Raw genomic sequence first — 26,859 nt, forward strand, 5'->3', positions numbered from 1 at the left:
AGTGTTGAAGGCGGACATCTTTACATACGTCTCTACTCTGGCTGTTTAGGTATTATACTATCTATTCATGCTAAATCTCACAATTAAGTACTAAGTTTTATTGTAGAGACATTTTACTACTAAATACTTCAGTGACACCATGTGTAAATCTTCGCCAAATAAACATCGATACACTTCGACCCACTGCATTTTTTTAGAGTTCCATACCTCAAAAGACAAAAACGGAACCTTTATAGGATGTTGTCCGTCCGTTCGTCCGTCCGTCGGTCTGTCAAGAGCCTTCATCTCGGGAACGCGTGGAGATATTGAGGTATAGATATTTTCACTGCTCATCCCACTAATATTATAAATGCGAAACTTTGTAAGTCTGTTTGTTTCTTTGATACTTCATCACGTCTAAACGACATATCCTTTACATTTATTCTTTATATACATTTCAATGTGTTTTCAGTCTGACGATCCCTTGAGGAGAACCAGTCTAATTTTAATTGTTTACATTCACATGACATGCTTAGGATTTTATTTTTTATAATTATTACTAATCATATTACCTTTGACGATTTCAATACAAATTCTTATTACTGACATTCATGTAAATTATAATGTAATGATGTATTGAATGAATAAATAAACTAAACTAAACTAAACCACTGAACCGATTTAGATAAAATTCGGTATACAGATAGTTTGAGTCCCGAAGAAGAACATAGTTTTTTAATTCGACTGGATGGCAAACAAGCAAGTGGGTCTCCTGATAGTAAGAGAGCACCACCGCCCATAAACATCTGCAACACCAGGGGTATTGCAGATGCGTTGCCAACCTAGAGGCCTAAGATGGGATACCTCAAGTGCCAGTAATTTCACCGGCTGTCTTACTCCACGCCGAAACACAACAGTGCTAGCACTGCTGCTTCACGGCAGGATTAGCGAGCAAGATGCACAAGGTCCTACCACCTGTGAACATATAGGATAGCGATAAACGAATTCTGTGCGGACAGAGTCGCGGGTAACGGCTAGTCGTAAAATAATTCTTTAGGCATGGTTTAATAAACTTCTAATTCATTCAAGATCCAGGGGATTGATTTTTAAAACTCGAAAGTCAAATGGAGCGAATCTTTTACCGGGTATACGTGTACAGCTAATGAAGCCTACTGTACCTGGCTTATCAATGGATCCTGTCATTGAGCTGCTTTAGACCTGAGGTAAACAAGCGCGACTCACCGGGTGCAGGGCGGGGCGCGTGTCGCGGCCGCCGCCGCAGCTCGCCCCGCGCCGCGCCCGCGCCCGCGCCCTCCGCCGCCGCCGCCGCCGCCGCCGCCCTGCGGACACAACACTCATTGTAGCCCATAACACCACAACACAACCATATTAACTGTATGCAACCGATGCTGTTCTGATGCATCATGACACAACACACCATCATATACATTACGAATGATATTTTGATTTCAAAGTGAAAAACATTTTACTGAATAAAACTAAGATTGGTTTTTGGAATCTTTTTGTATTTTTTATTTCAATTCCAATTTTTTGTTACTTTTACTCGTACGGTCATCCCGTAAAACCCATATCAAAAATACAAACTGAAATACAATATAAATGAAGATGAATAAAACTGTCTGACTTAATTCTTCGGATAGCTGCAATTTGATATACATATAGATAGAAACACAATGCTACTAGAAAATCGCCTGTTTTGCATCGCGTTGTCAAAAACAGCAAATTGTGCAGCCGCCTGGGATGACTCGTTTTTGAAGATGGTAACGAGACAACTTAAGAGGCACACTTTCTACAGGACGAACTGCGATGTCCTTTCAATAAACTCTTGATATTCGGTGCATCTACCAGTATCATTTTCGCGGGTAAACTTCCCGGAACAGACGCTAAAACTACTGTTACCTATTTTAAAACGAGCAACTGAGCATTTTCATGATGGCCACAACTCCCGAGCCACGAGCTGCTGCTGCTTACTTGCGCGAGTCCCTTTGTCGCGAGCGGCGCGGCCGGTTGGCGCAGAAGAAGTCCGGGCGCACGCGGTGCGCGCGCAGCAGCGCCGGTAGCGGCGCGGGCGCACGGGCCGCGGGGGACGCGGGGGACGCGCCCTCGTACGTCTGGTCGGGCAGCAGCATGCCGCTGCCGGCATGGCGGTGGCGCCCGACCACGCCAACCACTCTGTACAAAAAACATAAGCAAACACATTAGTTAATATTGATAATAGTCCATTTAGCGAACACCATTTGAAAGTGGTGAAATATTTTGTTTAATTTGGTAAAACCGGGCAAGTGCACAGTCAGAGGCAAAAATACTATTGCACCTTTAACACCACAATTTTTTTTTAAAAACACTACGTGTTACTACTAAGTTCACACTGGTGATACCTAAAAAAATCGTGTTTCAAGCTCGGTTATGCTGGGCTGGATAACATAATTATGTATTTTACCTTTCTGTTGTTTGAATTAATCAGCGAATCGATTTCATTATATAAACTTAAAGAGTACTAAGGTCGCAGCCACTGACAAACAATTTGAACAACAGAGCTTTTTTTCACTAAAACTGATTTACGATTCATCAGTTTTTATTAAGTAATTGTTATTTTATTATTCTGAGTTTGAGATCTATGTAAACTCATTTTTGTACAAAAGAAAAGAAACAAAACACACGTGTGACAAACTTTGAGCTACATAAAGGCGGACTTATCCCTTTAAGACATCTCTACCAGCCAACCAATGAGTGGACGAGAGATGATTTGTAAGTTTAATTGATATACAGATATTAGAACGACATCATTTTTTTGTATGGGATCCCATTTTTCGTTTCCGTTCTATCTCTGTAACAGTTAACGTACAAACCGGAACTCCAAGATGTTAGAATTGTTAGATGCTACAGAAGAGAGCTTTGGTCGAATGAATCTGGCCCAGCCTGCAGGCCGGGCCTCTCCATGTGTTGTCCGACTAAGTAAGCCACAACCAATAATAAGTAATGTGTCAATCCAAATAAATCGCTTCATGTTTTTTCTTTGCGACTAAGTATGAGTGGTAAAGACGGTAACGAGGAGCGGCCGCCGGCTGCGCGCGCGTCGTTACGCGCCATGACGCGGCTGAATAGCGGCGAGGGAAGCTAACTCTCTCCTTCACAAGTATCGCTATTGTCTGCTGCTTGTGCAGCTATAAGCTACCAGCAACGCTGAAAGCAAGAGTTGGCTCGTGGGAAACTAACGTTTCTAATGCCATACAATCACAAAACTGCGCGTTTCTGATTCATAATGATATATTCACTGGCCAGCAAAAGAAGTAGAAAAGCTGTATTCGAGTTAGCAAGCAATTTTTTCATCGAACATTATCCTCTGCGTCTCCGTTCGTAAGCGAATACCTCGAGCAAGAACATTGGGGAGCGCGGGCGGCGGAATGCCGCGCGGCGGCGGTTTTTGTGCGCGCGCGCCGTGCCCGCGCCGCGCCGCAGCCGCGCTCGGCTCCCGCAGGAGGTGACATTAGCATAAGTCTCAACTCTCAGCCAAATAATTTAAGTGCAGACCGGATAAAGTGGGCGTCCCGGGGCGGTCGGTTCGTTAACTGTCGCCTACCATTACTCTGCAGCCGGGCGAGCGCGTACGGCGGTGTCGATCGCGACAGGCGATCAATGAGGGCTATCGTTTTTTAGCTTTCTAGATGGCGCCACTGTTGCGTGAGGTTTTTAAGTGTGGCTTTCAAAGTTTGTTATTATGGGCGTGAAAACAAAGTTAAGATTAAAATCACATTTAATACACCTTAAAACCGTACCATAAAAATATCGAGCAACCACAATGTTGCGTAGTCCCGTTTTGTTCGGAAAAAAGGGAGGACAAAAGTTTTCGAAAGACAAAACTGTCTCAAAACACAGAAATTAATTGCCCCGGAACGCATAATTGCCATAATTAATTTCAGGTAATGCAAAATATTCACAAAAGTATTCTAATTATAAATCCGGCGTAGCTCACCCAAAAACTATGCGATTTGACATTTCGGAGACCTCACGCTACACTAGCGCCTCTAGCGGCGAATTCATACGCGATAGCCCTCATTAAACGCAGACGGCGGGTGACGCTGACGGGGTGCGGCACGATACGTGATAAGACTGATAAGAGGTGCAACATTGCAGTACCGGCGGGCGGCGGCTGCGCTAGACGGCGCACACGCACCCGCGCGACCGCTTCTCCCTGAGTGCGGCAAAAACGTGCGGAATGCGAACGTGGCGAGAGGTCCATGTTCTCGCCGCGTGCACCATTCATCCTTTCGGTCAGCAGAGGCTTACGGGACACATTAGGCTTCACTAAGTATCACAAGTACTTTTATATTTCTCCGAGATTGTTTTCCGATCCGCGCCCTATTGTGACAATACCAGCCAAACCAGCTCCGCAGTGCGGCGGCGCACTCGGACGCGCTCGGTTCGCGGAAATGCCCTCCCCCCTCTGAGCCGCTCGCCAGCTTCCACATTTGGAAGTACAATTGCATGACAAAATGTGATTGTCACATCACACGGTCCGCACGCGGCGCACCATGCCTGCGCAGACTAGAAACAAGCGACGTACCGAAACCGGATTACCAGTTGTGAGGGACCAATCCCGTAATAAACAAGAGAACCTTACACTTAGGTTAAGTATTTAAATTTGTGATTAGACTAAAAGAAATTCTAACTCAAAGTCTATTGTTTTAATTGTTTTTATTCAGATGCAGACATAAAAAATGTTAAAGCATTTACCTACCTTACCTACTTGGTCGACTACATTACACTAATGAGCTAGTCCAAGGTAGAAGTGTGTTTACTATATCGCTGGCAACCAGGCATGGGATACTCTAATAGCAAGCGGCCCATTCGACGAAAGCTATATCGGCTCCGCAAGAAGCTGTTTCACGCTTTTGAGAGACCGTAGTTTTCCGCTGGAAAAACCTTATTATTGGCAAACTAATTTCTGCGAAATTCTGAATGTGTTTCATAAAAACTCTTTTCGAAACGGAACAGATTTTATTTGAAAAGATCACTGTAGGTACCTAAAAGTTAGAGTTATGGGCTTGGGCACCTGCTCGTAGGTATCTATTTTAATACTACCTACATTGTAAAATTATTCGCTATCAGCGCACGCCCATCGCTGCGCCCGCGCCGCCGGCAGCGAGAGTTAGAAAACAAAAAAAGACCTTTACATACTTAAAGCCTAACTAGATTAATTTTATTTAATTTTTTGAGCCCATACTAACAATGAACACATGTTTCGTGTGCTTTGAGTATATAACATGTGTACTGGTAAACTTCAGTGCCATTTTAATTACTCAATTATGTCTCCAACAATGGCGAGGCGAGGCAAGTCATAATAATGAACGTTCATCCCTGCAATCCCAGCCCTATGCGTCCCACGACAATACAATAATGAACGTAATAATATAATAGTGAAATTGTGTTCTCACCGCGAGTGTTTATAACAGCAGTAAACGGTTGGTGGTTTCCGCGCAGACGCTAAGGGCAGGCGTAAATCTTGTTCGGACGACGCTGACGCTGCCATAGAGACGTCTTGCTAAAGGTAAACGTCCACTTGTCGGTATCGTACGCATCGGACGCATCGCACGCAACGGATCGTAGTATTCTTTGTATAGAAACTCATATAAGTGCGTCCACCTGTCCGCATCGTAAGCATCGCACATTTCTATACAAAGCAACAAATCCGATACGTCCGAAGCGTACGATGCGGATAAGTGGACGCCTACCTTAAGTGACATCAAACTACAAACGGACGCAAGCAAAGCGGCGTGCCGCTGCGGCGCCGAGCGAGGATGCGCGGGCTTTGCGTGCGCGGAGCGTCGCGGCGGCGCGGCGGTCGCAGGTCGCGGTCGCGGCGCGGGTCAGCGGCAATTACGGGGGCGGCGCGGCGCACGCGCGGTGCGTGCCCCGCTCCACAATTTATATAATGAATTTAATACGCAGTGCGATATGTTGGCGCAGATTGTTCGTCGTTCCCACGCCCCCCCCCCCCGCTATTACCGCGCGTCCCGCGTGGTGCCGCGGTGGCCGATTTGGCGCTGCACGCCGCGCGCCGCGCGCCGGGACCCGCAACGGCAGCCCGGCTCGCTGACACCAAATTAACTAAGTGCATTGAGTCAACAGGCAAAAAGTGCAATTGAGGATATTTTTTCCATGCTGTCGACTGTACAACATGCTACAATTGGGACTTTGTGGTATGTTTTTGATCACTAACAGCATTTTTAATATCTGTCTACAAGTTCTCGATTGGGCTGAGGACCGGCGACCGGCGACTGCGCAGCCCATGGTAAAACATTGACTTTCTCAGATCTAAACCATTCTTTCTTAACTTTAGGTACTAGTGAGTTTTGGGTCACTATCTTGCTGGAAAACCCACTTAGTGGCATACAATCAGTGGCATATGGATACATCACGTCCTGAAGCACCTTCTTTAAATAATATTCTTTGTATTTATTGCATTTATTGCATTAGCCCACTATATCTGTGATAGGCCTCATAGGCCCTACACCATAGTAAGAAAAATATTTCTTTACCAGCAAACCGAGTCCGCCCTGCTTGACGGTCTTTATTGTAAGTATACTGCGGCATAAAAGCGGCACTGGGAGGTGTTCTCACGTACTCTCGACAACCTTTACACCCAAACAGCATCACTTCACTCTTGTCACTCCATAAAACATTACGCCACTTCTCTATAGGCCAATCTACAGGCCCTTTGGCAAAAATTAGTCTCTGTTTTATGTGCCTCTTGGTCAAGTGGGACTTTCCTCGGACTTTTGGCGTGCAGAGCAGCTTCAAAGAGTCGAAGGCAAACTGTAGAACTACTCACATTTAAATTTAATGAGTGTTGAATGTGTTTTGACGACAGAAATGGTTGCTATTACGACAAACGCACAATTCTTGAGTCCTTTTTTTTTGTTGTAGCCTTTTTTCTACCTCTTTGTTTCAAATTTATCCTCCCACTTCAGAGCGTGACTGATCATTTTAGCAAAATATTTTAAAATTTCTTGAACAACTTTATAAGTTTTTCCTGCTTGAATCAGCCTTTTAATCAAGCTTCTCATTTCTCAGGAAAAATGCCATCCCCTTATAGTTCTTAAGTTTTCTAGCAGTAATCACTTTTACACAGCTACAAATTCTATATTGTACTATCGTAATTCCATATTATATCTTTGTGGCCGGACAAAAATACGTAATTAAGTCATTTTAATTACACTGCTATTTATATGGAACATAATTTTTAGAAAATCGAAAATAAAATTTGGTAAAATAAAAAAATCGATTCAGTGGCCAGAACACATAGTCTTTAGGTAAATGGTTTGTAAATATAAGGCCGTCTTTTGAGTACCAGTTTTATCTTAGAAATTAGGTACCCAGGTCATAAACTGCTATTATTTTGCACACAACTGTAGTGATATAAACTATGGTCTCTCGAGGAGCGGATCGTGGATTCAAAATGATCGCACCTTTGAGTTTTTCGAAATATGTGCGAAATTACATTTAAAATTCACCACGGTGAAAGAAAACATTGTGAAAAAGCCTTCACAACCTGCGAAGCATCCAACAGTGTGTATGTGATGAAGTTCTTAATCCGCACTGTGCCCGCGTGGGAACTGCCCAAGACCTCTTCTTCTGGGAGGAGGCTAGTACCCAGAAGTGAGACGTATATATAGGTACTTAAGTTGTTATATCATATTAATCCTATTCAAATAAAGTCATCCAGACAAGACACACAGAGATCTCTGCGTAGGTACCTACCTACAAGTGTTGAATGTGCCTACAGTCTGGTGCTTATAGCTGTAGGCACTGAAAAGGAGCTGCCTTCCTTTCAGTTCCAGTTTCATACACAAGAAGTTTTAATAAATAATAATTATGTAGTTTTGTGATATGTACTAACACACACACACACACACACACACGCGTGTCTATTCTGTACTGGCTGCGTTGCGTGGTGCGCGGCGACCGCAGCGCGGCGCCGGCGCCGGTGTCGGGTGACGCGTGTCGCGTGTCGCGTGTCGCGCGTGAGAGCCGCGTACCAACATTAGTCACACTGGGACTTCATTTCAGTGTGTCGTGTTCGCCATCGCCACGCCACACTTTAATGTAAACCTTATTAAAGTGTGGTTTAATAGGGTTTGCCTCTGTAACCCCTATTAAATAAATAAAGGTGTATACGTATTACTTATTCAGTGTAGTCAACCGATGAAGTTTATGCTTCCCTTTTGTAATTTGCCTTAGACACTGAGCTTGATATGACACTGGGTTGCGATAAATATTTATGCACTGAATTACTTCTGTTAATGGACATCATAACAAACAATACAATACAATGACTCTTTATATATTGTATACCACAATAGTAAGCGATACAGAAAACAGGTACACAGAGAAAAAATTACAAAGTAAACAATAGGCGGCCTTATCACTTCCAGAGCGATCTCTTATAGGCAACCTACAAATCTATTTATTTATGTAGTGTTGGTAGTACTTATTATAGTTCAATCGATTTGATCCTTTTAATTATCTCTATGATATGTCGCAGGGAAATGATCATGACAAATCTCTAAGGGCTTTTGATAGAGTCACTCACACGCAGGACTTTAATTAAATGGTTAATCCATTTCGCACCTGTTTGGTGGTAACATTACGAAATAAGCCAAAAAAGTGAACTCGTTTTTTGATTTCACTATATTTGTTTAGTGATTCATAAAAATTAACAAGTGATTTGAAACACGTCAGTCAAAACGAACTCGCAAAGGCGGCTCGTTTTATCATTTCATTAGACACTTTCATAATCAATAATCACCTAAGCTACAGCTCAGCTCAGTTACAGTAGAGACTACATTTGTTTATGTTTGTAGCTGAGATAATGGCGATTCATCCCTTGGTCGGACTATATTTTTTCTGACAAATTTTCAATTTTACTTACGAATCCTTCATCTACGTACGATATGGTAGAGTCGTTTTACGATGTTCCCTGTGAAGCTTTCAATGAAAGCTTTAACACAAAGAGTGGCGTCAAAAAGTCAATGCTGTCTTTTTCTTTACGAAAGTTTACAAAATACGTCATGGGAATCATTTAAAAATGGCTCTACCATAGCGAATAAGGGTTTTGAAGTAGTGACCAAAACATATTCGGTACATTTATAACATACCCAAGTGGTGAATTTTTAGTTGGACTCGCGTGCCGAGGGGTCTGTACTGTAGGTATGTGCGCACAAAATTCAATTGATAAATAACGTTACACTGAGGTAGATAATACCTATATTTTGAACACCACTATAATTTGCAAATAAATCCCATTCAGTATGCAAACACTTTCGTACATAGATCTCCCACGATACCGAGTGCTGGTCTGCTGGTGCTCTAACCCGTAAGGGTGACGAGGCGGTGGCAGCGGCGCCGGCGCTGGCTCTGCGGCTTACTGCTTAGAACTCAACTCACAACTCGCATATTCTGTGTTCTTCATTAAAAAGTAACCGAAACCGATCCAAGTAAACATCAGTTGGCATACACGCGCGTGTTCTAAGACATCAAATCCAATAATGTTAAACTAAGTGGAGAAAAATAATAATGTCCAGACTTGCTGGGCCCCGCCCCGCGCGAGGGGCTAATTAGCAAACCTGATGAAACCCCAATTAAGGTCGCGCTAAAACTCACTATCGCTCTTGTCGTCGCCTTATCACCGGCACTCGCGACTCCTCTCACGTATTCGCGGCGGGCGGCTGCGCGTGCGCGCGCGCCGGCGGCTGCGGCGGACTGCGCGCGCGCTGCGCTGGCGCACGGTGACTCGCCCCACATACTGTGCCCGAGCTCCTCGTGTGGACAACCATACAAAAGAAGTCTAAGTTAAATTCATGTTGTGCCGACACTTGCCTATCTGTGTCCCTGAACGCTACAATCTTACAGTCCTGAAATCAGCGGTGAATGGACATTATACCTAACCTACTAAGTAAAGGTGCAGTGCTTCACTTACCATCAGCGTGATTTTCATCAGCCTAAAAAGTAGGAAAGAGAGAAAAAATAAAAAATCATACATTAATTGATCGTTGCTTTTCACTCTTTTATGTCGTGTCGACGTCGTTTTATGTATGGCATACTTACCACAACGATTTCGAAGCCGGCCCTTAAATATCGATATTCTGGGTCTAGAAATTGATCTGTCACAGAATCTTCAGTGGACTGCATCAGACAAGTATACTTACTAAAGTAAACATACCTATATAGTATAGAGTATAGACACAGGTGATAAATTTAAAATTAGACTCCTGTATGTTTTGCCACATGGCGTACAAAATTTCATAGGTTTGTGGTTTTTTTTATAATTGCAGCAATTTAAATATAGATCAGTCGAAGAAAAAATTGTAAAAAATAGCAATATAAAAATGTCATAAGTATAGAAAAATCAAAACACTAAAAATAAATTAAAACCGTCCAACAAAATTTAAAAATAAATTAAAATAATAATAGTAATTATAAATTGTTATCATTTAAAAATTCTTTGACACTATATAACATTTAAGTATCTAAGAGTAACAATCTTTTTTTTAAATTGCGTCAAATTCATTTCTTTAAAAGTATCTGGAATTTTATTAAATACTAGCTTTCGCCAGCGTGGAATTCGGTTATCGCGCGTTGGTTCCTCTTGAGCTGTGCATTTTTCGGGATAAAAAGTAGCCTATGTAACTCTCTGGCCCATAAACTATCTCTATGCCAAAAATTACGTCGATCCGTCGCTCCGTTTCAACGTGAAAGACGGACAAACATACAAACACACTCGCATTTATAATATTAGTATGGATTTGAGGCGCCATTCCTAAAACACTTTTCCGCACCAACACGATGTTTTGCAAGCTTTCCTCCTCAATGTACGGTGATATTGAGAGCGGACAGGGAGCCGACGTGCCTCTGTCAGTTTATTGAACAGGCTAGGGTGGGAATGGATAAAGAAGCTACCTCCAAAATGTAAAGCGACAGAAAGGATAGAATTTTATATTACAACTAAAAAGGAACACAACTTTCAGTCTCTTTAAGATTATACATAGCCCCTTTGCACCTTTTCTGAGCCTCAGAGTTCACACTGCTTCCCTACAGTCGAATTTGCCCAAAATATTATTCCGTATCTTGTGTTGACGCTACAAGTCCGTGATAGGCGGTCAGCAAGGAATCAGTTTACGATCTTTGCAAGTTTATTTAGCACAAAAGCTAAATTAACTCCGCTTTTTGCATAGACCTACTTGATCTGCCCGAAATTTCCATGTGAGTTTAATTATTACTGTCAATCATTCCCTAGGAACTTAGTGACCTCAACCCTTTCTATATTTTTTCCGGCATAATTAACATTAATGTCATTCACTTGTTTTCTTTGATAAAAAACCGGCCAAGAGCGTGTCGGACACGCCCAAAATAGGGTTCCGTAGCCATTAAGAAAAAATAAGTAATATTTTCTAAGGATTTCGTATTTTATCGGAATCTTCCAAGTTTAGGTATATTTTATACCTTAGGCTGCTATTTACTCTTAAACTACTAATAATTCTGAAGCAAACTTAGCCCTTATAGTTTTTCTTGAAAGTTTGATATACTTACTACCATTCTGAATTTTTTCAAATTTTTCCACCTACCAGTTTAGATTATAGAGGGGGGGACGCTCGATTTTAATGAAAATTTGCATTTTAAAGTTGAATATTTTGCAAACAAATCACTGGATCGAAAAATCGTTTCAGCAACCCCTAATGATTTTAAAAGACCTATCCAACGATACCCCACACTACAAGGTTGGATGAGAAAAAAAAATCACCCCCACTTTACGTCTATGGGAGGTACCTACACTAAAAAAAATCTTTTTAGAAATTTTTATTGTACCATTTTGTCGGCATAGTTTACATACATATTCAAGAAAACTATAACGGTTAAGTTTGCTAGAGAATTATTAGTAGTTTAAGAGTAAATAGCAGCCAAAGATATAAAATATACCTGAACTATGGAAGATTCCGTATAAAATACGAAATCCTTAGAAAAATATTACTTAATTTTTTTGTAATGGCTACGGAACCCTATTTCGGCCGTTTCCGACACGCTCTTGGCCGGTTTTTTTTTGTATTTTAAAGTCACTAAGTCACAGCGCCATCGTGTGCCGAGTAGCTGTACCTAACCCACTATCAGACAGTGCCCATCTTATGGCGCCATCTCTTACCGAGTAGATGAATTATAATAGTTAGCTACTTGACAACAGATAGCACAGACAGCGCTGCACCGTATCCTATCCTCATTCGATCCTAATCCCAGCAAGTAGGTACATTTTACATAAATAAACTAGTAACCCCATCCTATCCCAGTGGCGCAGGCGTAGCGTAGTTGGGGCATAAAAATTTAATGGTATGTGTGAAGTTCCCAATCCGCGCTGGGCCCGCGTGGGATCTACGGCCCAAGTGTTCTTATTCTGAGAGGAGGACTGTGCCCAGCAGTGGGACGTGTATAGGCTGGGATGATGATGATAATTCCATAACAAAAAAAATGTCGCACTTATGATTCGGACCGATTAAAAATGAGTAAGAGTAGGTACCCTAAACCTTGTGCAAGGTCCGCCCGGATTGCTACCACCATCTTGCTCGCTAATCCTGCCGTAAAGCAGCAGTGCTTGCACTGTTGTGTTTCGGCGTGGAGAGTAAGACAGCCGGTGAAATTACAGGCACTTGAGGTATCCCATCTTAGGCCTCTAGGTTGGCAACGCATCTACAATACCCCTGGTGTTGCAGATGTTTATGGGCGGTGGTGATCTCTTACCATCAGGAGACCCACTTACTGGTTTGCTTTCCAGTCGAATAAATAAAAAAAAGTACGTACCTACCGTCAATCTCGCTCTCGTATTAAATAGTACAAGTGTCAGAGGGACCGCACGACACGAACTTCGAGTTTCGAGTTTCGTAGTAGCCCTGCTGTTGCTACGAGGAATCGATTTAGATAAAAACTACCCATGTTCAAGACCCTGAGAAAGACATACGGAAAAGTGCATTGTTCTCGCGGGATAGTAGAGTAGAGACTTTTGTGATAAGCAAGTAAGTCGATATAATAGGTTTTCTCGAGTGGCGAAATATCGCTAGATGGCGTTAGTATAGCATCGACCTCACGATACTAGCAGAAATCCTCATTCCCGCTCCCGCGGGATACGGAATAAAAATCCATGCTAAGCTAATCAAGGAAGATCGGTGGAAATAAAATTGAGTGATATAGTTACCTAATTTACTCTTCATGTATGTTTTTCTAGTAGAATATATTTTAAGTAACTTTCGAATGGTTCAGCAAATCTAATACAACTAAAAACTGTATAGGTACTTTACGAATTATGATAAAGTTCAACTTATCTCATTTACCATAAGTAAACACAAACTTCAGAATAACCAACGTCAGTAATCAAAGCCACGTATGTTATCTATGGTCATTGATAATTTACATCATTTCTAAACGCAATCGAGGGGGCGTGCGTGATACGGAACGAAACAGAAAATTTTTGACATGAAACGTCACGTCATACGTCACGCAATCGGAGAGCTGTATACGCGTAGACAAAATCGCGAAATTGCTAGCTCACAAGACCCCGAGCTTCTCGAGCACCGGCAGGTCCGGGGCGGCATGTAAACATGCGGATCGTCCGCGTCTGGTTTGCGACCGAGAGCGAGCGCGGCGCGTGAGCGAGGGCGATCGAGCAGGCAGGGGCGAGCGCGCAACGTCATGTCGGTCGAATACGTGCTCGTCAGCGAGGGCGAGGCGGACGAGCCCATCGAGCTGCCGGCCGAGGAGGACGGCTCGCTGCTGCTGAGCACCGTGGCGGCGCAGTTCGCGGGCGCCAGCGGGCTCAAGTACCGCGACCGCGCCGCCGGCCGCCTGCGCGGGCTGCGCCTCGTGGACCAGCGCCTGTCGCCGCCGGCGGGCGGCTGGGCCGCGCACCGCTACTTCTGCGCGTTCCCGCGCGCCGGCCGCGCCGCCAGCCCGGCCGGCTCGGTGCGCGGCTCGCCGTCGCCGCCGGGCGCGCGGCCGCGTTGCTCCGACCTCATCGTGCTGGGGCTGCCGTGGAAGACGGGCGAGGACGCCGTGCGCGAGTACTTCGCCGCGTTCGGCGAGCTGCTCATGGTGCAGGTCAAGCGAGACACGGCGACGGGGCTCAGCAAGGGCTTCGGCTTCATCAAGTTCGCGGAGTACGGAGCGCAGCTGCGCGCGCTGGGCCGGCGGCACCTCATCGACGGGCGCTGGTGCGACGTGCGCGTGCCCAACAGCAAGGAGGGCGGCGGCGCGCCGCGCAAGGTGTTCGTGGGCCGCTGCACGGAGGCGCTGTCGGCCGACGACCTGCGCGAGTACTTCGCGGCCTTCGGGCAGGTGACGGACGTGTTCGTGCCGAAGCCGTTCCGCGCGTTCAGCTTCGTGACGTTCCTGGACCCCGAGGTGGCGCAGGCACTGTGCGGGCAGGACCACATCATCAAGGGCGTGTCGGTCAACATCTCGACGGCCTCGCCCAAGCGCGAGCGCGTGGGCGCGGGCGCGGGCGCGGGTGCAGGCGCGGCGGGCGGCGCGCGCTCGCAGCTGCTGGGCTGGGGGCTGCTGGAGGGTGCGGCGCCGCGCGTCTTCAACTGGGTGGAGCCCTGGCCGCCCGCCGCGCCCGCGCCCGCGCCCGCGCCGCAGCTCGACTCCAAGCCCTACCTCAAGTACGAGTGAGGGCCACGTGTACATACTCTGTGTCTGCGGACATTCTTCGTTGATCACTGTCAGATTTTATATGAAAGAAATGTGTAAATAATATATAATATACATAGTATGAAGTTGTGTGCCTGTTTTTGCCTTTACATACAGTCAACGTCATAAATAAGTGATCACTTCCAAATTAAAAAGCTATATAACTAAATTATATTATATACCACCTACATGAACCCCGTATTTGAGGCCATGAGTCTTTGATATATTCTCTGAAAGTTATCCTTGATTTTGGCATTGAAAAGGGTAGTCCAGCGGCCAACAACATACTTAATAAAAAAATTGAATAATGTCAGGATTGGCTACAAATCTTCACAGATGCCTCTAGAAAAGATCCCAATGGCTTTGTAGGTTCAGCTACATCTGTCTCTACTATCAGCTACATCTGTCTCTGCTACTATCTGTCGACTCCGTCTAGGTCATGTCTACACTCCAGTGTTTTTATCAAAAATTACAGTATGGGATAACTCTCTTTGCAAATGCGGTCTTGATGAGGGTACCTCATCGGGGTATTTTTTTAATTTAATAATTTAAATTAATAACTTTAATGTGGTATACATACTTATTCCCTGTAGGTATGATGCGTTGCCTAAGAATGTTTCGCGCCCTTTTAATTTTCTGACACTTCTTTTCGCATGGCAGATTAGTGGATACAGTTGAGCTGAGTGAGGATAGATAAATGAAATGAAGGGTTTCTGTTGGTTCATGAGTAGACCCTGTGTGCAAGCTGGGCAGACAGTTTGGTGGCTACCTAACAGTAGCTACATAATTATATGTGCAATGTCAATAAAACACTTTTTTTAATTGACTTTTATATGTCTTTTTTTATATAGTTTTTTGTGGCTTAGGTTACTTTCCGTCCGCGTAGAATTAGGTTATCGCTATCCCGCAGGAACTACGAAATTTTCCAGGATAAAACTATCCTGTCCTTCCCTGGGACTCGAAACTATATGTATACCGAATTTCATCTAAATTGGTGCAGCGGTTTAGACGTGATTAATTAACAAACAGACTTACAAACTTTGGCATATATTAATTATCACATGCACATCTGGGTCATCGCCACATAATTTCGGTCAGTATCCATCAGGATACGGAAAATGGCAGTCCTTGGACATAAAGAAAGAAAACACTTTGAAATTGATGTCTTCATCAGGAATAGTTGATTTATCCCAGTTTCCTATTTAAATACATATTATTAGTAAAATGTCTGGATTGCACATTGTTTATGTCGATGAAATCTAATAATATAGCGTCGTTGCTACTGCAATACCGCGTAACTAGCATTTTCCATAAGGTACAATTTTCATTGTCAGATCACTACAATGTAGTACTCTTCTGACAGTGGAAATTACACCTTATGGAAAAAGCTAGTTACGCGGTATTGCAGTAGCAACGACGATAGGTATGAATGAAAAAAAAAACAATTAAAATTGTTTATTTTTATTTTTTCTTAAAGCTGTTACATATTTAAATACCTCATTACCCTAGAAGGTAAGGTTAGATTACACTACACACAGCTTGTGCAACATACATCGACCTTGCTGAATGTCTGTCAAGCGTCAATCAGTGTGTGAGGGCCACTAAGCCCACTGACTCCAACTGGCTGAACTATTTCACTCGCCTAATCTTATCGATGTCACAAAATTGGGCAAGTTCGGCTCCTCCGTCCTCCCCTTAAATGACAGTGTTTGATTCATCTTGCTGGGTGGTGGTTCCCCACTGGCCCCACTGCCACGCCAACGTGATTGTATTCATTTTTAACAACAAACGACGAGGAACAAGACGTGATCCGCCTAGACTTATTTAAAGACGGAACAGACAAAAATTAACAATTCCATGAAGTGAACTAGCATAATACCCACCTGCTTTGTGATGTATTACGTACATACAATCAATTCAAAAGTTGGCTTTGTACAGTCGCCATCAAATATTTCGGAGCGGCCTAGGTGGTCAAAAATATCGGCACGTGCACTCTATTATTAAGGGATTAGAGTACATGTTTCGATATTTTTGATCACCGTTGGTCGCTCCGAAATATTTGATGGCGGCTGTGTGTATCTAACCGAGTCTTTTCCTTTTTGTCTATTTCTCTCAGTTTTCTAAATTGGTTTAGGCCGATTAGGTATAAGGTATCTTTGATTCTACGTAAAAAGGCTAATCCGACTTTGTTAGTTCTTGTACTTTAGGCGATACACGTAGGTATTGGCAGTGCCAGTTCCCGAGAGGCGTCGCCCGTGGCCCTAAGGGGCGGCACCCGGCGGCTCAGCGCAGGTACTTGGCGGCCCAGTCCACGCGCGGCGCGCCGCTGCCCACCGTCGTGGCTTCTGCAACCAAACCAAACTCTGATACAACCCTTACTGTTGATCAAACCCTTTTATTATATAAATATTAAAAAAAAAACGAAATACAAATTGTATTCTTTATATCACCTGGCTACGGGCGACACATTTAAGTAGGTAGTCATTTTTCTGGAAACGGAAAAGAGACCTTCGCAATTAAAATCTATCTACGCGGCTCAGTTGTAAACTGTTTCGTTATCGTCGCGTATGAAGAAGTGATAATCGGAATGATCAGTTACCGTGGTGCGAGCGGAGCGCGAGCGGGTGGAACAGCGAGGTGTCGATCCTGGCGCCCGCCACGTAGCGCGCGGCGCCCAGGTAGGCGGCCGCGGCGCCCAGCGGGCGGGCCCCCGGCGCCCCGGGCGCCCCCGCCGCGCCCGCGCCGCCACCCAGCGCCGCCAGCACGCTGCGGCCGCCGCCCCCCCCCCCGCCGCCCCCGCCGCCCCCGCCCCCCCGACCGCAGCACCCCCGACACGCGCCGCAGCGCCTCCTCCTCGCGCGTCTCGTGAACCACCTCGCCGCTGCAAAAAGTTAAATTATTCATACCTATAGCATTTGGATATCCGTATCAGACAGCGAAGCCGTGAGAGGATACGCACCCGAGGATGTCCGCGAAGTGGTCCTTGGTGGGCGCGGCGGGCGGGAGGGGGGACGGGGACGCCTCGCCCTCCGCGTGCGCGCCGCTTCTGCCGAGCGATCGCAGTTTAAGTATGTAGTTCAACGAGAAACATTATCGCATCATCGATTTATTGAATCGAAACTCACCTTCTAGAATGAGACATCGGCGGCGGCACGCCCAGCTCTGCGCCGACTGCGAAGTAAGGGAATCTGCAGAAAGAAAAAGCGATCGTTAGCGCGACAGCCAATCGGGATGGAACGCCATCTGGCGGGGGTGTCCGTACCTCAGAGCCTGCTGCGCGGTGGGGCGCTGGAGGGGCGGGTAGCGCAGCAGCGCGGCCAGCAGCGCGAGCGCGGCGGGCGCGGCCTGCGGCACGGCGCGCGCCAGCGGGACGCCCTCGGCCGCCGGGAAGCGGAAGCGCAGCGCGCGCGCCAGCGCCAGCCCCTCGGGCCAGTCGGCCGGCGCGCCCAGCACGGCCGCGATCTTGTACAGCTGGTCGATCTCGGAGGCGCCCGGGAACAGCGGGCGCGCCGTGTGCAGCTCGGCGGCGATGCAGCCCACGGCCCAGAGGTCGACGGGCGCGCCGTACGCGGGGTCCCGCAGCAGCACCTCGGGCGCGCGGTACCAGCGCGTGGACACGTAGGCCGTGTACGGCGGCCGCGACCGCAGCTCGCGCGCCAGCCCCAGGTCCGCGATCTTGACCAGCTCGGGCCCCGAGCACAGCAGGTTCTCGGGCTTGAGGTCGCGGTGGAAGAACCCGTGGCGGTGCATGTGCGCCAGCCCGCGCAGCACCTGCAGCAGCACGTTCCGGCGCGCCGGCTCGCGCGGCGCCCCCCCCCCGCGCACCAGCTGGTACAGGTTGCCGCGCAGGTGCTCGAACACGAAGTAGAGCGTGTCGTCCTCGCGGATGACCTCCCGCAGCCGCACGATGTTGGCGTGCGACAGCTTCTTGAGCGCCTTGACCTCGCGCAGCGCCATGGCCTCGTCCCACGAGTAGTACTTGCGCTTCATGCGCTTGATGGCCACGTGCTCGCCCGTGTCGCGCCGCCGCGCCAGCGCCACCGACCCGTACGTGCCGTCGCCCAGCTGCTGCAGCACGACGTAGCGGTTCATACCCGCTACGTCCCGCGCCCTCCCGCGCCCTCCCGCGCCCCCGCACTCTGCTACTCGGAGTTTACTGTCGACGCATGCCCCGAGTTTTATTCCGACGAAACTAAGTAATTCCGCAGTCACAGTAGGCGATCGTTTCTTCCGCTTCGCGAGAACGACGACTCGATTTGAAGGATAAAATAATAATAATTTAATTTCATAGAATGTTACTTGACGAACAGCATAATATAAGCGACTTATTTATCAAACAGACTGCAGACGTCACTCGGGAAAGTTCATTAGGTCAGCACTATTTGTATCATCTATAACGTTGGGTAACCATGGCGACGGGCGGCCGGCCGACCGCGGCCGCGCCGCCGCCGGGGTGGCCAGCTTACAATCGCGACGACTCACACTGGAACCCTTGGCTTTACTTGCGGCTTGCGGGTATGTCTGAGTATTTATCTGGGTATCTCTGTGCCTCGATATGCCCTGAGGCCGGGCCGCGGTATTACCCATGTAATACCTAGCCTAACGTTACTGACACTCGCGGTCGCAATCTAATGAAGGACGGATTTCACCGATTTCACATACAAAAACTGTCATTTGATTGCAATCATGAGCGACAGAAACGTTAGGCAATGCGGCCTTTATTTCATACTATACTGAGATCGTTAACGACGATTCGTTGTTGTTTTCAAACGCATTATTATTTATTATAGACCCTAGCGCCATCTAGTCATCAAATAATGGAACTAGTACGTCGCACAAAGTAACTAGTGTTGGTGATGTGATGTGATTCACTTCCACATCACGCATTAAAATTTTTCAACTAAACTGGATAATTTATTAAGTATATTTATTTATTTATTACATTCTCACGAATAAGTGATCATCATCATCATCATGTCAGCCGAAAGACGTCCACTGCTGGACATAGGCCTACCAAGGCTCTCCACTCAGACCGGTCTTGTGCTTTCCGCATCCACCGCGATCCCGCGATCTTAACCAGGTCGTCGCTCCATCTTGTTGGAGGCCTACCGACAGCTCGTCTCCAGGTCCGCGGACGCCATTCGAGAACCTTCTGGCCCCATCGGCCATCAGTCCTGCGACCAATGTGCCCCGCCCACTGCCACTTTAGTTTCGCAATTCTTCGAGCTATGTCGGTAATTTCTAATAAGTGATCACTGATCAATATTGAATATGCTTACAAAGAGAATGATAAAATAACAGAGGAGGAATTTGACTTGAAACCGTAGCTTGAATCTTACTTGAATTATTCCTCAACAACATGTGGGTCACTTTCCACCCTTGGTTATCAATCTACTATTTCTTCCCTGACGAGAGGGAGCAAAGTGCAACTTTTCTGTTCAAGGCTTTTCTAAGTGTTTCATTGCAAATACCATTTTTTGAAGTTGATAATTGTAAAGCCACGCCATTTTCTTTGCTGGTTGTTCTTCAATAATATATAGATTTTTTTTTTCAAGTTTTTTAATGCTCGGCGTGAAAAGTTGTATGAGCTACTCGGGAGCAAAATTATTTTCATCTTGTGCGTTGTAGAATCCTTCGCTACATTCTGGATTCAATACGCCCTCGCCGTAAATACACCATTTTGCTCCCTTGTGACACAAATAACTATTGTTCATGTTGTTAGTTTAGTGGAAGCAATAATAATATGAATGAACGTTGAAATCGATCTATTTATTTACAATAAAGGTTCGTTGTTTAGAGTGGTGTCCGTGTGGGCGCTTCTGGTTGTGGTGGGGGGGAGGGCGGGCGCGGCGATGCCCAGGCGCGCGGCCACGTCGGCGTAGGTCTCGTCGGCGCGGAGCTGCGCGCGCGCGGCGCCGGCCGCCAGCACGGCGCGCAGCACGCGGGCCGCGCGCGCAGCTCGCCGCGCCGCACGCGCAGCGACCGCAGCGCCGCGCCCAGCGCCGCCGACACCTCGCGCTTGTACTGCGCCGTCGTCAGCCCCGCCGCGCCCGCCACCGCCGCCGCCGGCGCCAGCCCCGCCGCCAGGCAGTGCAGCCGCACCAGGTTGGCCACGCCCGGCCGCTCCGACGGCTCCCACGTCACCTGTACAGTGACCACCGGTATACAGTGCCGACGAGACCGCCGCGCCCGGCGGTTTTCACAGCGGGTCAACAAGAGGACGGTGACTGTCGCGAATTCACGCGATTCCTGAACCAATGTGAGTATTTACGATTTTAACACTGGTAGCATTGTGAGATAAAATGGCGGGAAATAGGTAAATTTCACAGAGATATTTTTTTAGTTTTGGCATAAGGATGGGAAGAGACGGGATGAGAGAGTTGAAATGAATATTATTATGATTAAGATAAGATAAGACCACGAGCTACGGAGGCAACCCTGGTACCTAAATACTTATTCTTATTTGAGTAAAACTAAAAGTAAGGTATTGTGGGACAGGGAAGATCTATTATGGGGAAGGTGGAGAGCCGCCCGAGGGACCACTGGGTCCCGCAGATTGAGGTGAGCAAGATTCCGTGATTGGAATGGGTCGGATTGTTAATGGAAGGACCACGATGGAGCGTGCCTCTCGATCCGACCCATGGTACCACTCACAGCTCTCACCTGTTGTATTAAGTTGACCTTATGGATAGCACTAATCTCTAACGTAGAACGATCTAAAACTTTTATTTAAGACGTTATTAGGTTATTACATCATATATAGTATTACTAGCTTTTGCCCGCAGCTCCGCCCGCGTGGTATTCGGTTATCGCGCGCTGTTTGTGCATTTTTCCGGATAAAAGTAGCCTATGTCACTCTCGGCATAAACTATCTCTATGACGTCGATCCGTCGCTCCGATACGGCGTGAAAGTGATGGATTATTCTTAATCGATGTTAGTTTATCGATCTTTATCAACGATACTAACTGAGCTTAAGCAAGGGTTATTGTGGCGACAAAATGGTGGAGATGCTGGGATATGCCTCCATTGAGTAATAATTACTCTGACAATGCTAGACGATTTATCAATTAACTCCGTCAAATTTACCCATTTCCCACCATGTTATATCACAATGTTACGAATGTTAAAATCGTAAATACTCACATTCGTTCAGGAGTCGCGTGAATTCGCGACAACTTTTGGGCTTCACCGTTTTTAACCGAAGAATAAAATTAAAAAAAAAAGTATGGACAGATCTGTAGAGATTTTTTTCTAGCAAGAGCGTATTCTGGCACGAACGATATAAAGCATCTGTGAATCAGACCAAGTTAGGAATGACCAGTTAGGAAAGTGTCGAATTAGGAATATGGCCTGGCCTGGCCTGGCTTTGTACAAATATCTTAGTTTGTCAATTGTATTTTGTTTCTTTTCTTATGTACATATTTTACATAGATTCATACTTTACCAATATTATAATTCACAGTGATATTCAAAAATGAAATTGGTCGAGCAGATGGAAAATCGAAGTAGATGACAATGACAGGCAAGAAAAAATGGGAAACGACTCAAATAATAGACTCCCGATAGCGGTATCAAACAAACGGTCATTCACCTCGGGGTTGCAGTCGGTGACCGCCTTGCGGATCTTGAGCTCGATGGTGGCCTCGTCGTCGGTCAGCAGGATGCGCGAGCGCTCGTCCGGGTCCGACTTGGACATCTTCTTGCTGGGGTCGCGCAGGCTGCGCACCCGGTCGCTGCCGTCCTCTGCAAAGGGGGGATGGGGCGTTCAGGTGGGGCGGTCGGCGGGGCGGGGCGGGCGGGGGGGGGCGGCCTCACCCGGCAGCAGCGCGCGCGGCGCGGGGAAGGCGGGCCCGTAGCGCGCGGCGAAGGAGCGCGCCAGCGCGGCGGCCACGTGCAGGTGCGGCAGCTGGTCGGCGCCCACGGGCACGTGCGTGGCGCGCTGCAGCAGCACGTCGGCCGCCTGCAGCACCGGGTACAGCAGCAGCCCCAGCGGCACGTCGCGCCGCCCCGCCGCCTTCTCGCGGAACGCCGGCAGCGCCTCCAGCCGCGCGCGCGTGCCCAGGCACGTCAGCACCCAGCACAGCTCGGCGTGCCGCCCCACGGCCGACTGCAGGTACAGCGCGCCGCGCTCGGGCCGCCAGCCCGCCGCCAGCGCCAGCGCCGCCACCTCCAGGCTGTTCTCCTGGAGCGCTGCCGGATCCTGTGCGTGTGCGAGATCCGATCGCATCAACCACAAAAAATATGATAGGATGTGAGTGTTTTTGCACTGCTCGATGATCATAGCAGTCGAATGTCTAATGTTCATAGTGGTATGCCAACACCGAAAACTTAGTGCATTTCCCCCCGCTTAAAGTGAAAAACTTGGATGTGTAGTGAAACAAGGATTTCCAATGCGGGCGTACGTGTCTGGTGGTGAGCGCGTGCAGGTCCGCGACGAAGAGCGTGGCGTCGTCGCCGGCGTCCTGCAGCCGCACGAGCCGCCGCAGCGCCGCGAAGTAGTTGCCGGCGTGCAGCACGCCCGTGGGCTGCAGCCCCGACACCACGCGCCGCGCCCAGCCGCCGCTACAAGGGTCGCACAGGTCCGCGCTGCCGGCCCCCCTCCCCCTCTCCTCCCTGCCGCGCCTGACGTGTCGGCTCGACGCGGCTCCGTCACATCATCGCTCTGGAAAATCGAGATGAACTAAGTTATTCCACAGACATAGACTGTCTCAATTTGAACATCAAAAATTCTAAAATATTAAAGTACTGTGGTATAGTATTGGTTGGTAGATTATTAGCAGTGCCGGATTAGCCCATAAGTAAATTAAGCAATTGCTTAGGGCATCACCTCTTGGGGGGCACCACAAACACAAAAGTCACCAGGCACATTTAAATAAAACAAACTAACGTAACAATAAAATTTACACAGCACAGGCTTTGGATTGCTTAGGACATCTTAGTCGTATATAATGTATATAGTTAGGGAGTCTTAATCTGGCACAGCAATTATAATACAGAGAATTAGTCTGCGTTTACACCAGAGATGTGCGAGGATGATCATCATCATATTCTTTGCAGCTGAAGTCACGGGAAACAGCTAGTTTGATATAAACTTCATGCACAATAATTCTGGCAAGTAAATAAATACTATAATATACTTACTACATTTTATTTACTTCAGGTTTAATAACATGCACATACCTTATCAGAGTTTGCAGCAGCACGAGTTTGATGTATTGCCCTAACTGTAATACGTCGTTTACACTGTACTATACTCCTTTTCAAAAACTCCATTGCTGCAGAAAGATATGATTGTCTTTTTATTATAAGCAATTTCCATTTAGAACATTATTTTGCACTTCAGCGTTAAGTATATTATAAGGTTCAACCTAATTTACTAGTAAATCCCTAATAAATAGTTTCCATGACGCCTGCGTGTTCTGCAGCAAAATTCCAATGGATAGTATGTTATAACTTATATGTTATGGTAAAAGAACTCAGGCAGAACGTTTTTGGTTAGAATAATTGGAAAAGGACGGCGCCGACGGCCAGTCAGGTAGCGCAGCTGATTGTCACTGTCAAATTGTCAATTGTCATAAAAATATTTACTTTTCTCCCTCACTCGAAAGCAAAAGAAACGTGGCCATACAGAAAAAACTGTAATTTTTTTATCTAATGAAAACATCTTTTTGTCATAAAACTAGTATACATACATTAACGTTTTATCATGCCAAACAAGTGGACTAAAATGTTAGCATAATAGTTATTTATGATACAAGTGCGGAAAGTAGGCAATTCCCAACGAGTGGCGGAGAACTTGAAACACGAGCGAAGCGAGTGTTTTGAGCCGGCACGAGTGGGAATTTCCTACTTTCGACACGTATATCATCACAACGTTTTACAATGCATTAAGCGAGGAGAAAAAAATCTTGGCAGTGTCTAACATCATTTACTTGCCATACTCTTTTTACTACAGTAGCAGCCAGTAGATATACATACGACATGCACGCCAAACCCAAATCGTTAACGTATATACTTTATTAAACCAACTTCATAACAGGTCATTGACTCAGAGATTGATTTTAGACAGCTACAGCTACTAATGATAGGTAAGGAGACTGTTTTAGTATCGTGATTTTTTATGACTAATTATTAGCCCTTGTTGCTTGACATTTTCCACACTTATATTGCTAGTCCTTATCTCCTGCACGCTCCTATAATGCTAAATATCAGTGCAACCCGTGAATTAATTCGTGTAATATTAATTATCATCAAGTATATGTATTAGATCTAATCTACCAGCTATTAACAAAAAGTTACCCGTAAATCTGAGATTTTTTAGCTTTGGAACTGTAAATAAATCAAATTGGTTCACTAATTCTAATAGATAAAAGCAAATAAATAAGAATAAGACATACCGGTCGATGTTATAATACCCATGCGTGTAGAAGTAGATTATTCTATCAATTTACGATGTTTTTAACTTGGGTATGTATATTATAGTTCACGTATTTTGTTCAGCATTGAGTTGTCACTACAATATGTGCTTCTGGAGGACGTAAGGCGGCGTAAAGTCAGATATAAATTCATCATTTGAACTCTTCATTTTTATTTACTATCAAAATTAATTCACCAGACTGAACTCATGAACATTACTTTGCGGGGTTCATGACAGGCGCGAACGGGTAACCATGATTGGTTCGTGCCACGTCGTGCGCGCGCACTGAAAGCTCATTGGTTAACTTTTCGAGTGCGCGCGCTTGACGTCGCACGGTCCGAATTGGACTCAAGAATTTATTTTCCTTTTTTTTCATAACTTTTAAACGGAATTAAAATATGATTTACAGTTTACATGAAAAAAAATATTAACGTTCTCTTTTCTGTCGCGTTTAATCTGTATTATCTTATCAGTAAATATTCAGTTGGTTGCATCAAACGTTTTCTTATTTGTTCAAAGACTAACTATAACGACTCTTTAGACTTATTTTTTTAACAATAGTTGGACATCATTTGGCAATTTTAAAAAGTTACTTTACCGCACAAGTGCGGTAAGTAAAATCCATACAACTTTTCCGCACACTTGTGGATGCGTGCAGGAATCACTATTTTCTATGGATATGTTGACCACGTCAAGAGGCACTTTCGAGCACGTGCATTGTAAAATATTACAATGCACGTGCTCGGAAAGTGCCTCTTTACGTGGGTCAACATATCCATAGAAAATTAGTGATTCCTGCACGCGTCCACAGTGTGTAGTAAAGTTGTATGGATTTTAACTTACCGCACTTGTGCCGTTAAAGTATTTTTTAAATTGCCAAATGATGTCCAACTATTGTTTTAAAAAAATAGTCTAAAGAGTCGTTATAGTTAGGCTTTGAATAAATAAGAAACGTTTGATGCAACCAACTGAATATTTACTGATAAGATAATACAGATTAAACGGACATAAAAGAGAACATTAATATTTTTTTTTCACGTAAACTCGTATTATGATTCCGTCTAAAGTTATGAAAAAAAAAAAAGGAAATAAATTCTGGAAACAATACGGACGTGCGACGTCAAGCGCGCGCACCTCGAAAGTTAACCAATGAGCTTCCAGTGCGCGCGCACGACGTCGCACGAACCAATCATGGTTACCCGTTCGCGCCTGTCATGAAATCCCGCCAAAGTAATGTTCATGAGTTCAGTCCGGTGAATTAATTTTTGATAATTGATAAGTAAATTTAAAATGAAAAGTTCAAATGATGAATTTATATCTGACTTTACACCGCCTTACGTCCTCACGAAGCACATATTGCCAGTGACAAACTCAATGCTGAAATACGTGAACTATAATATACATACCTAAGTTAATAAACATCGTAAATTGATAGAATAATTTACTTCTACACACATGGATATTATAACATCTACCGGTACGTCTTATTCTTATTTATTTGCTTTTATCTATTAGAATTAGTGAACCAATTTTGAGTTATTTACAGTTCCAAAGCTAAACAATCTCAGATTTACGGTAACTTTTTGTTAAGGTAGATTAGATACATATATAAAAAATATACTTGATGATAGTTAACTATTACTCGGATTTATTCACGGGTGCACTGATATTTAGCGTTATAGGAGCGTGCAGGAGATAAGGACTAGCCAATATA

General features: G+C 45.6%; 4 protein-coding genes across 4 annotated transcripts; 1 reads left to right on the forward strand and 3 right to left on the reverse strand.

Annotated features, from left to right (window-relative positions):
• Positions 1-1,165: 1,165 nt before the first annotated feature.
• LOC141430608 (uncharacterized) lies at positions 1,166-10,082 on the reverse strand. Its single transcript, XM_074091395.1, has 3 exons — positions 9,664-10,082; positions 1,972-2,172; positions 1,166-1,319 (listed from the first exon to the last, which is right to left on the reverse strand). The coding sequence occupies exons 2-3, from the start codon at positions 2,127-2,129 to the stop codon at positions 1,166-1,168; spliced, it is 312 nt and encodes a 103-aa protein (XP_073947496.1). The 5' UTR covers positions 2,130-2,172; positions 9,664-10,082.
• A 3,549-nt stretch (positions 10,083-13,631) lies between these two features.
• On the forward strand, positions 13,632-14,819 carry LOC141430073 (TAR DNA-binding protein 43-like). The gene has a single exon (XM_074090617.1). It carries the CDS (start codon positions 13,732-13,734, stop codon positions 14,707-14,709), a length of 978 nt encoding a protein of 325 aa, XP_073946718.1. The 5' UTR covers positions 13,632-13,731; the 3' UTR covers positions 14,710-14,819.
• A 1,353-nt stretch (positions 14,820-16,172) lies between these two features.
• Positions 16,173-18,893, reverse strand: LOC141430610 (serine/threonine-protein kinase ICK-like). Its single transcript, XM_074091396.1, has 6 exons — positions 17,990-18,893; positions 17,853-17,915; positions 17,687-17,773; positions 17,528-17,608; positions 17,327-17,493; positions 16,173-17,072 (listed from the first exon to the last, which is right to left on the reverse strand). The coding sequence occupies exons 1-6, from the start codon at positions 18,817-18,819 to the stop codon at positions 17,011-17,013; spliced, it is 1,290 nt and encodes a 429-aa protein (XP_073947497.1). The 5' UTR covers positions 18,820-18,893; the 3' UTR covers positions 16,173-17,010.
• Positions 18,894-19,370: 477 nt separating this feature from the next.
• On the reverse strand, positions 19,371-25,147 carry LOC141430611 (tryptophan--tRNA ligase, mitochondrial-like). Its single transcript, XM_074091397.1, is given in 6 exon segments — positions 19,371-20,670; positions 20,673-20,871; positions 22,320-22,471; positions 22,544-22,928; positions 23,131-23,372; positions 25,126-25,147. Coding segments are annotated over 6 exon segments (1,170 nt in total). The 3' UTR covers positions 19,371-20,500.
• Between the last annotated feature and the right edge of the window lie 1,712 nt (positions 25,148-26,859).

The sequence above is a fragment of the Choristoneura fumiferana genome, chromosome 8 (genome assembly GCF_025370935.1).
Source record: "Choristoneura fumiferana chromosome 8, NRCan_CFum_1, whole genome shotgun sequence".
NCBI classification, from domain to species: Eukaryota; Metazoa; Arthropoda; class Insecta; order Lepidoptera; family Tortricidae; genus Choristoneura; species Choristoneura fumiferana.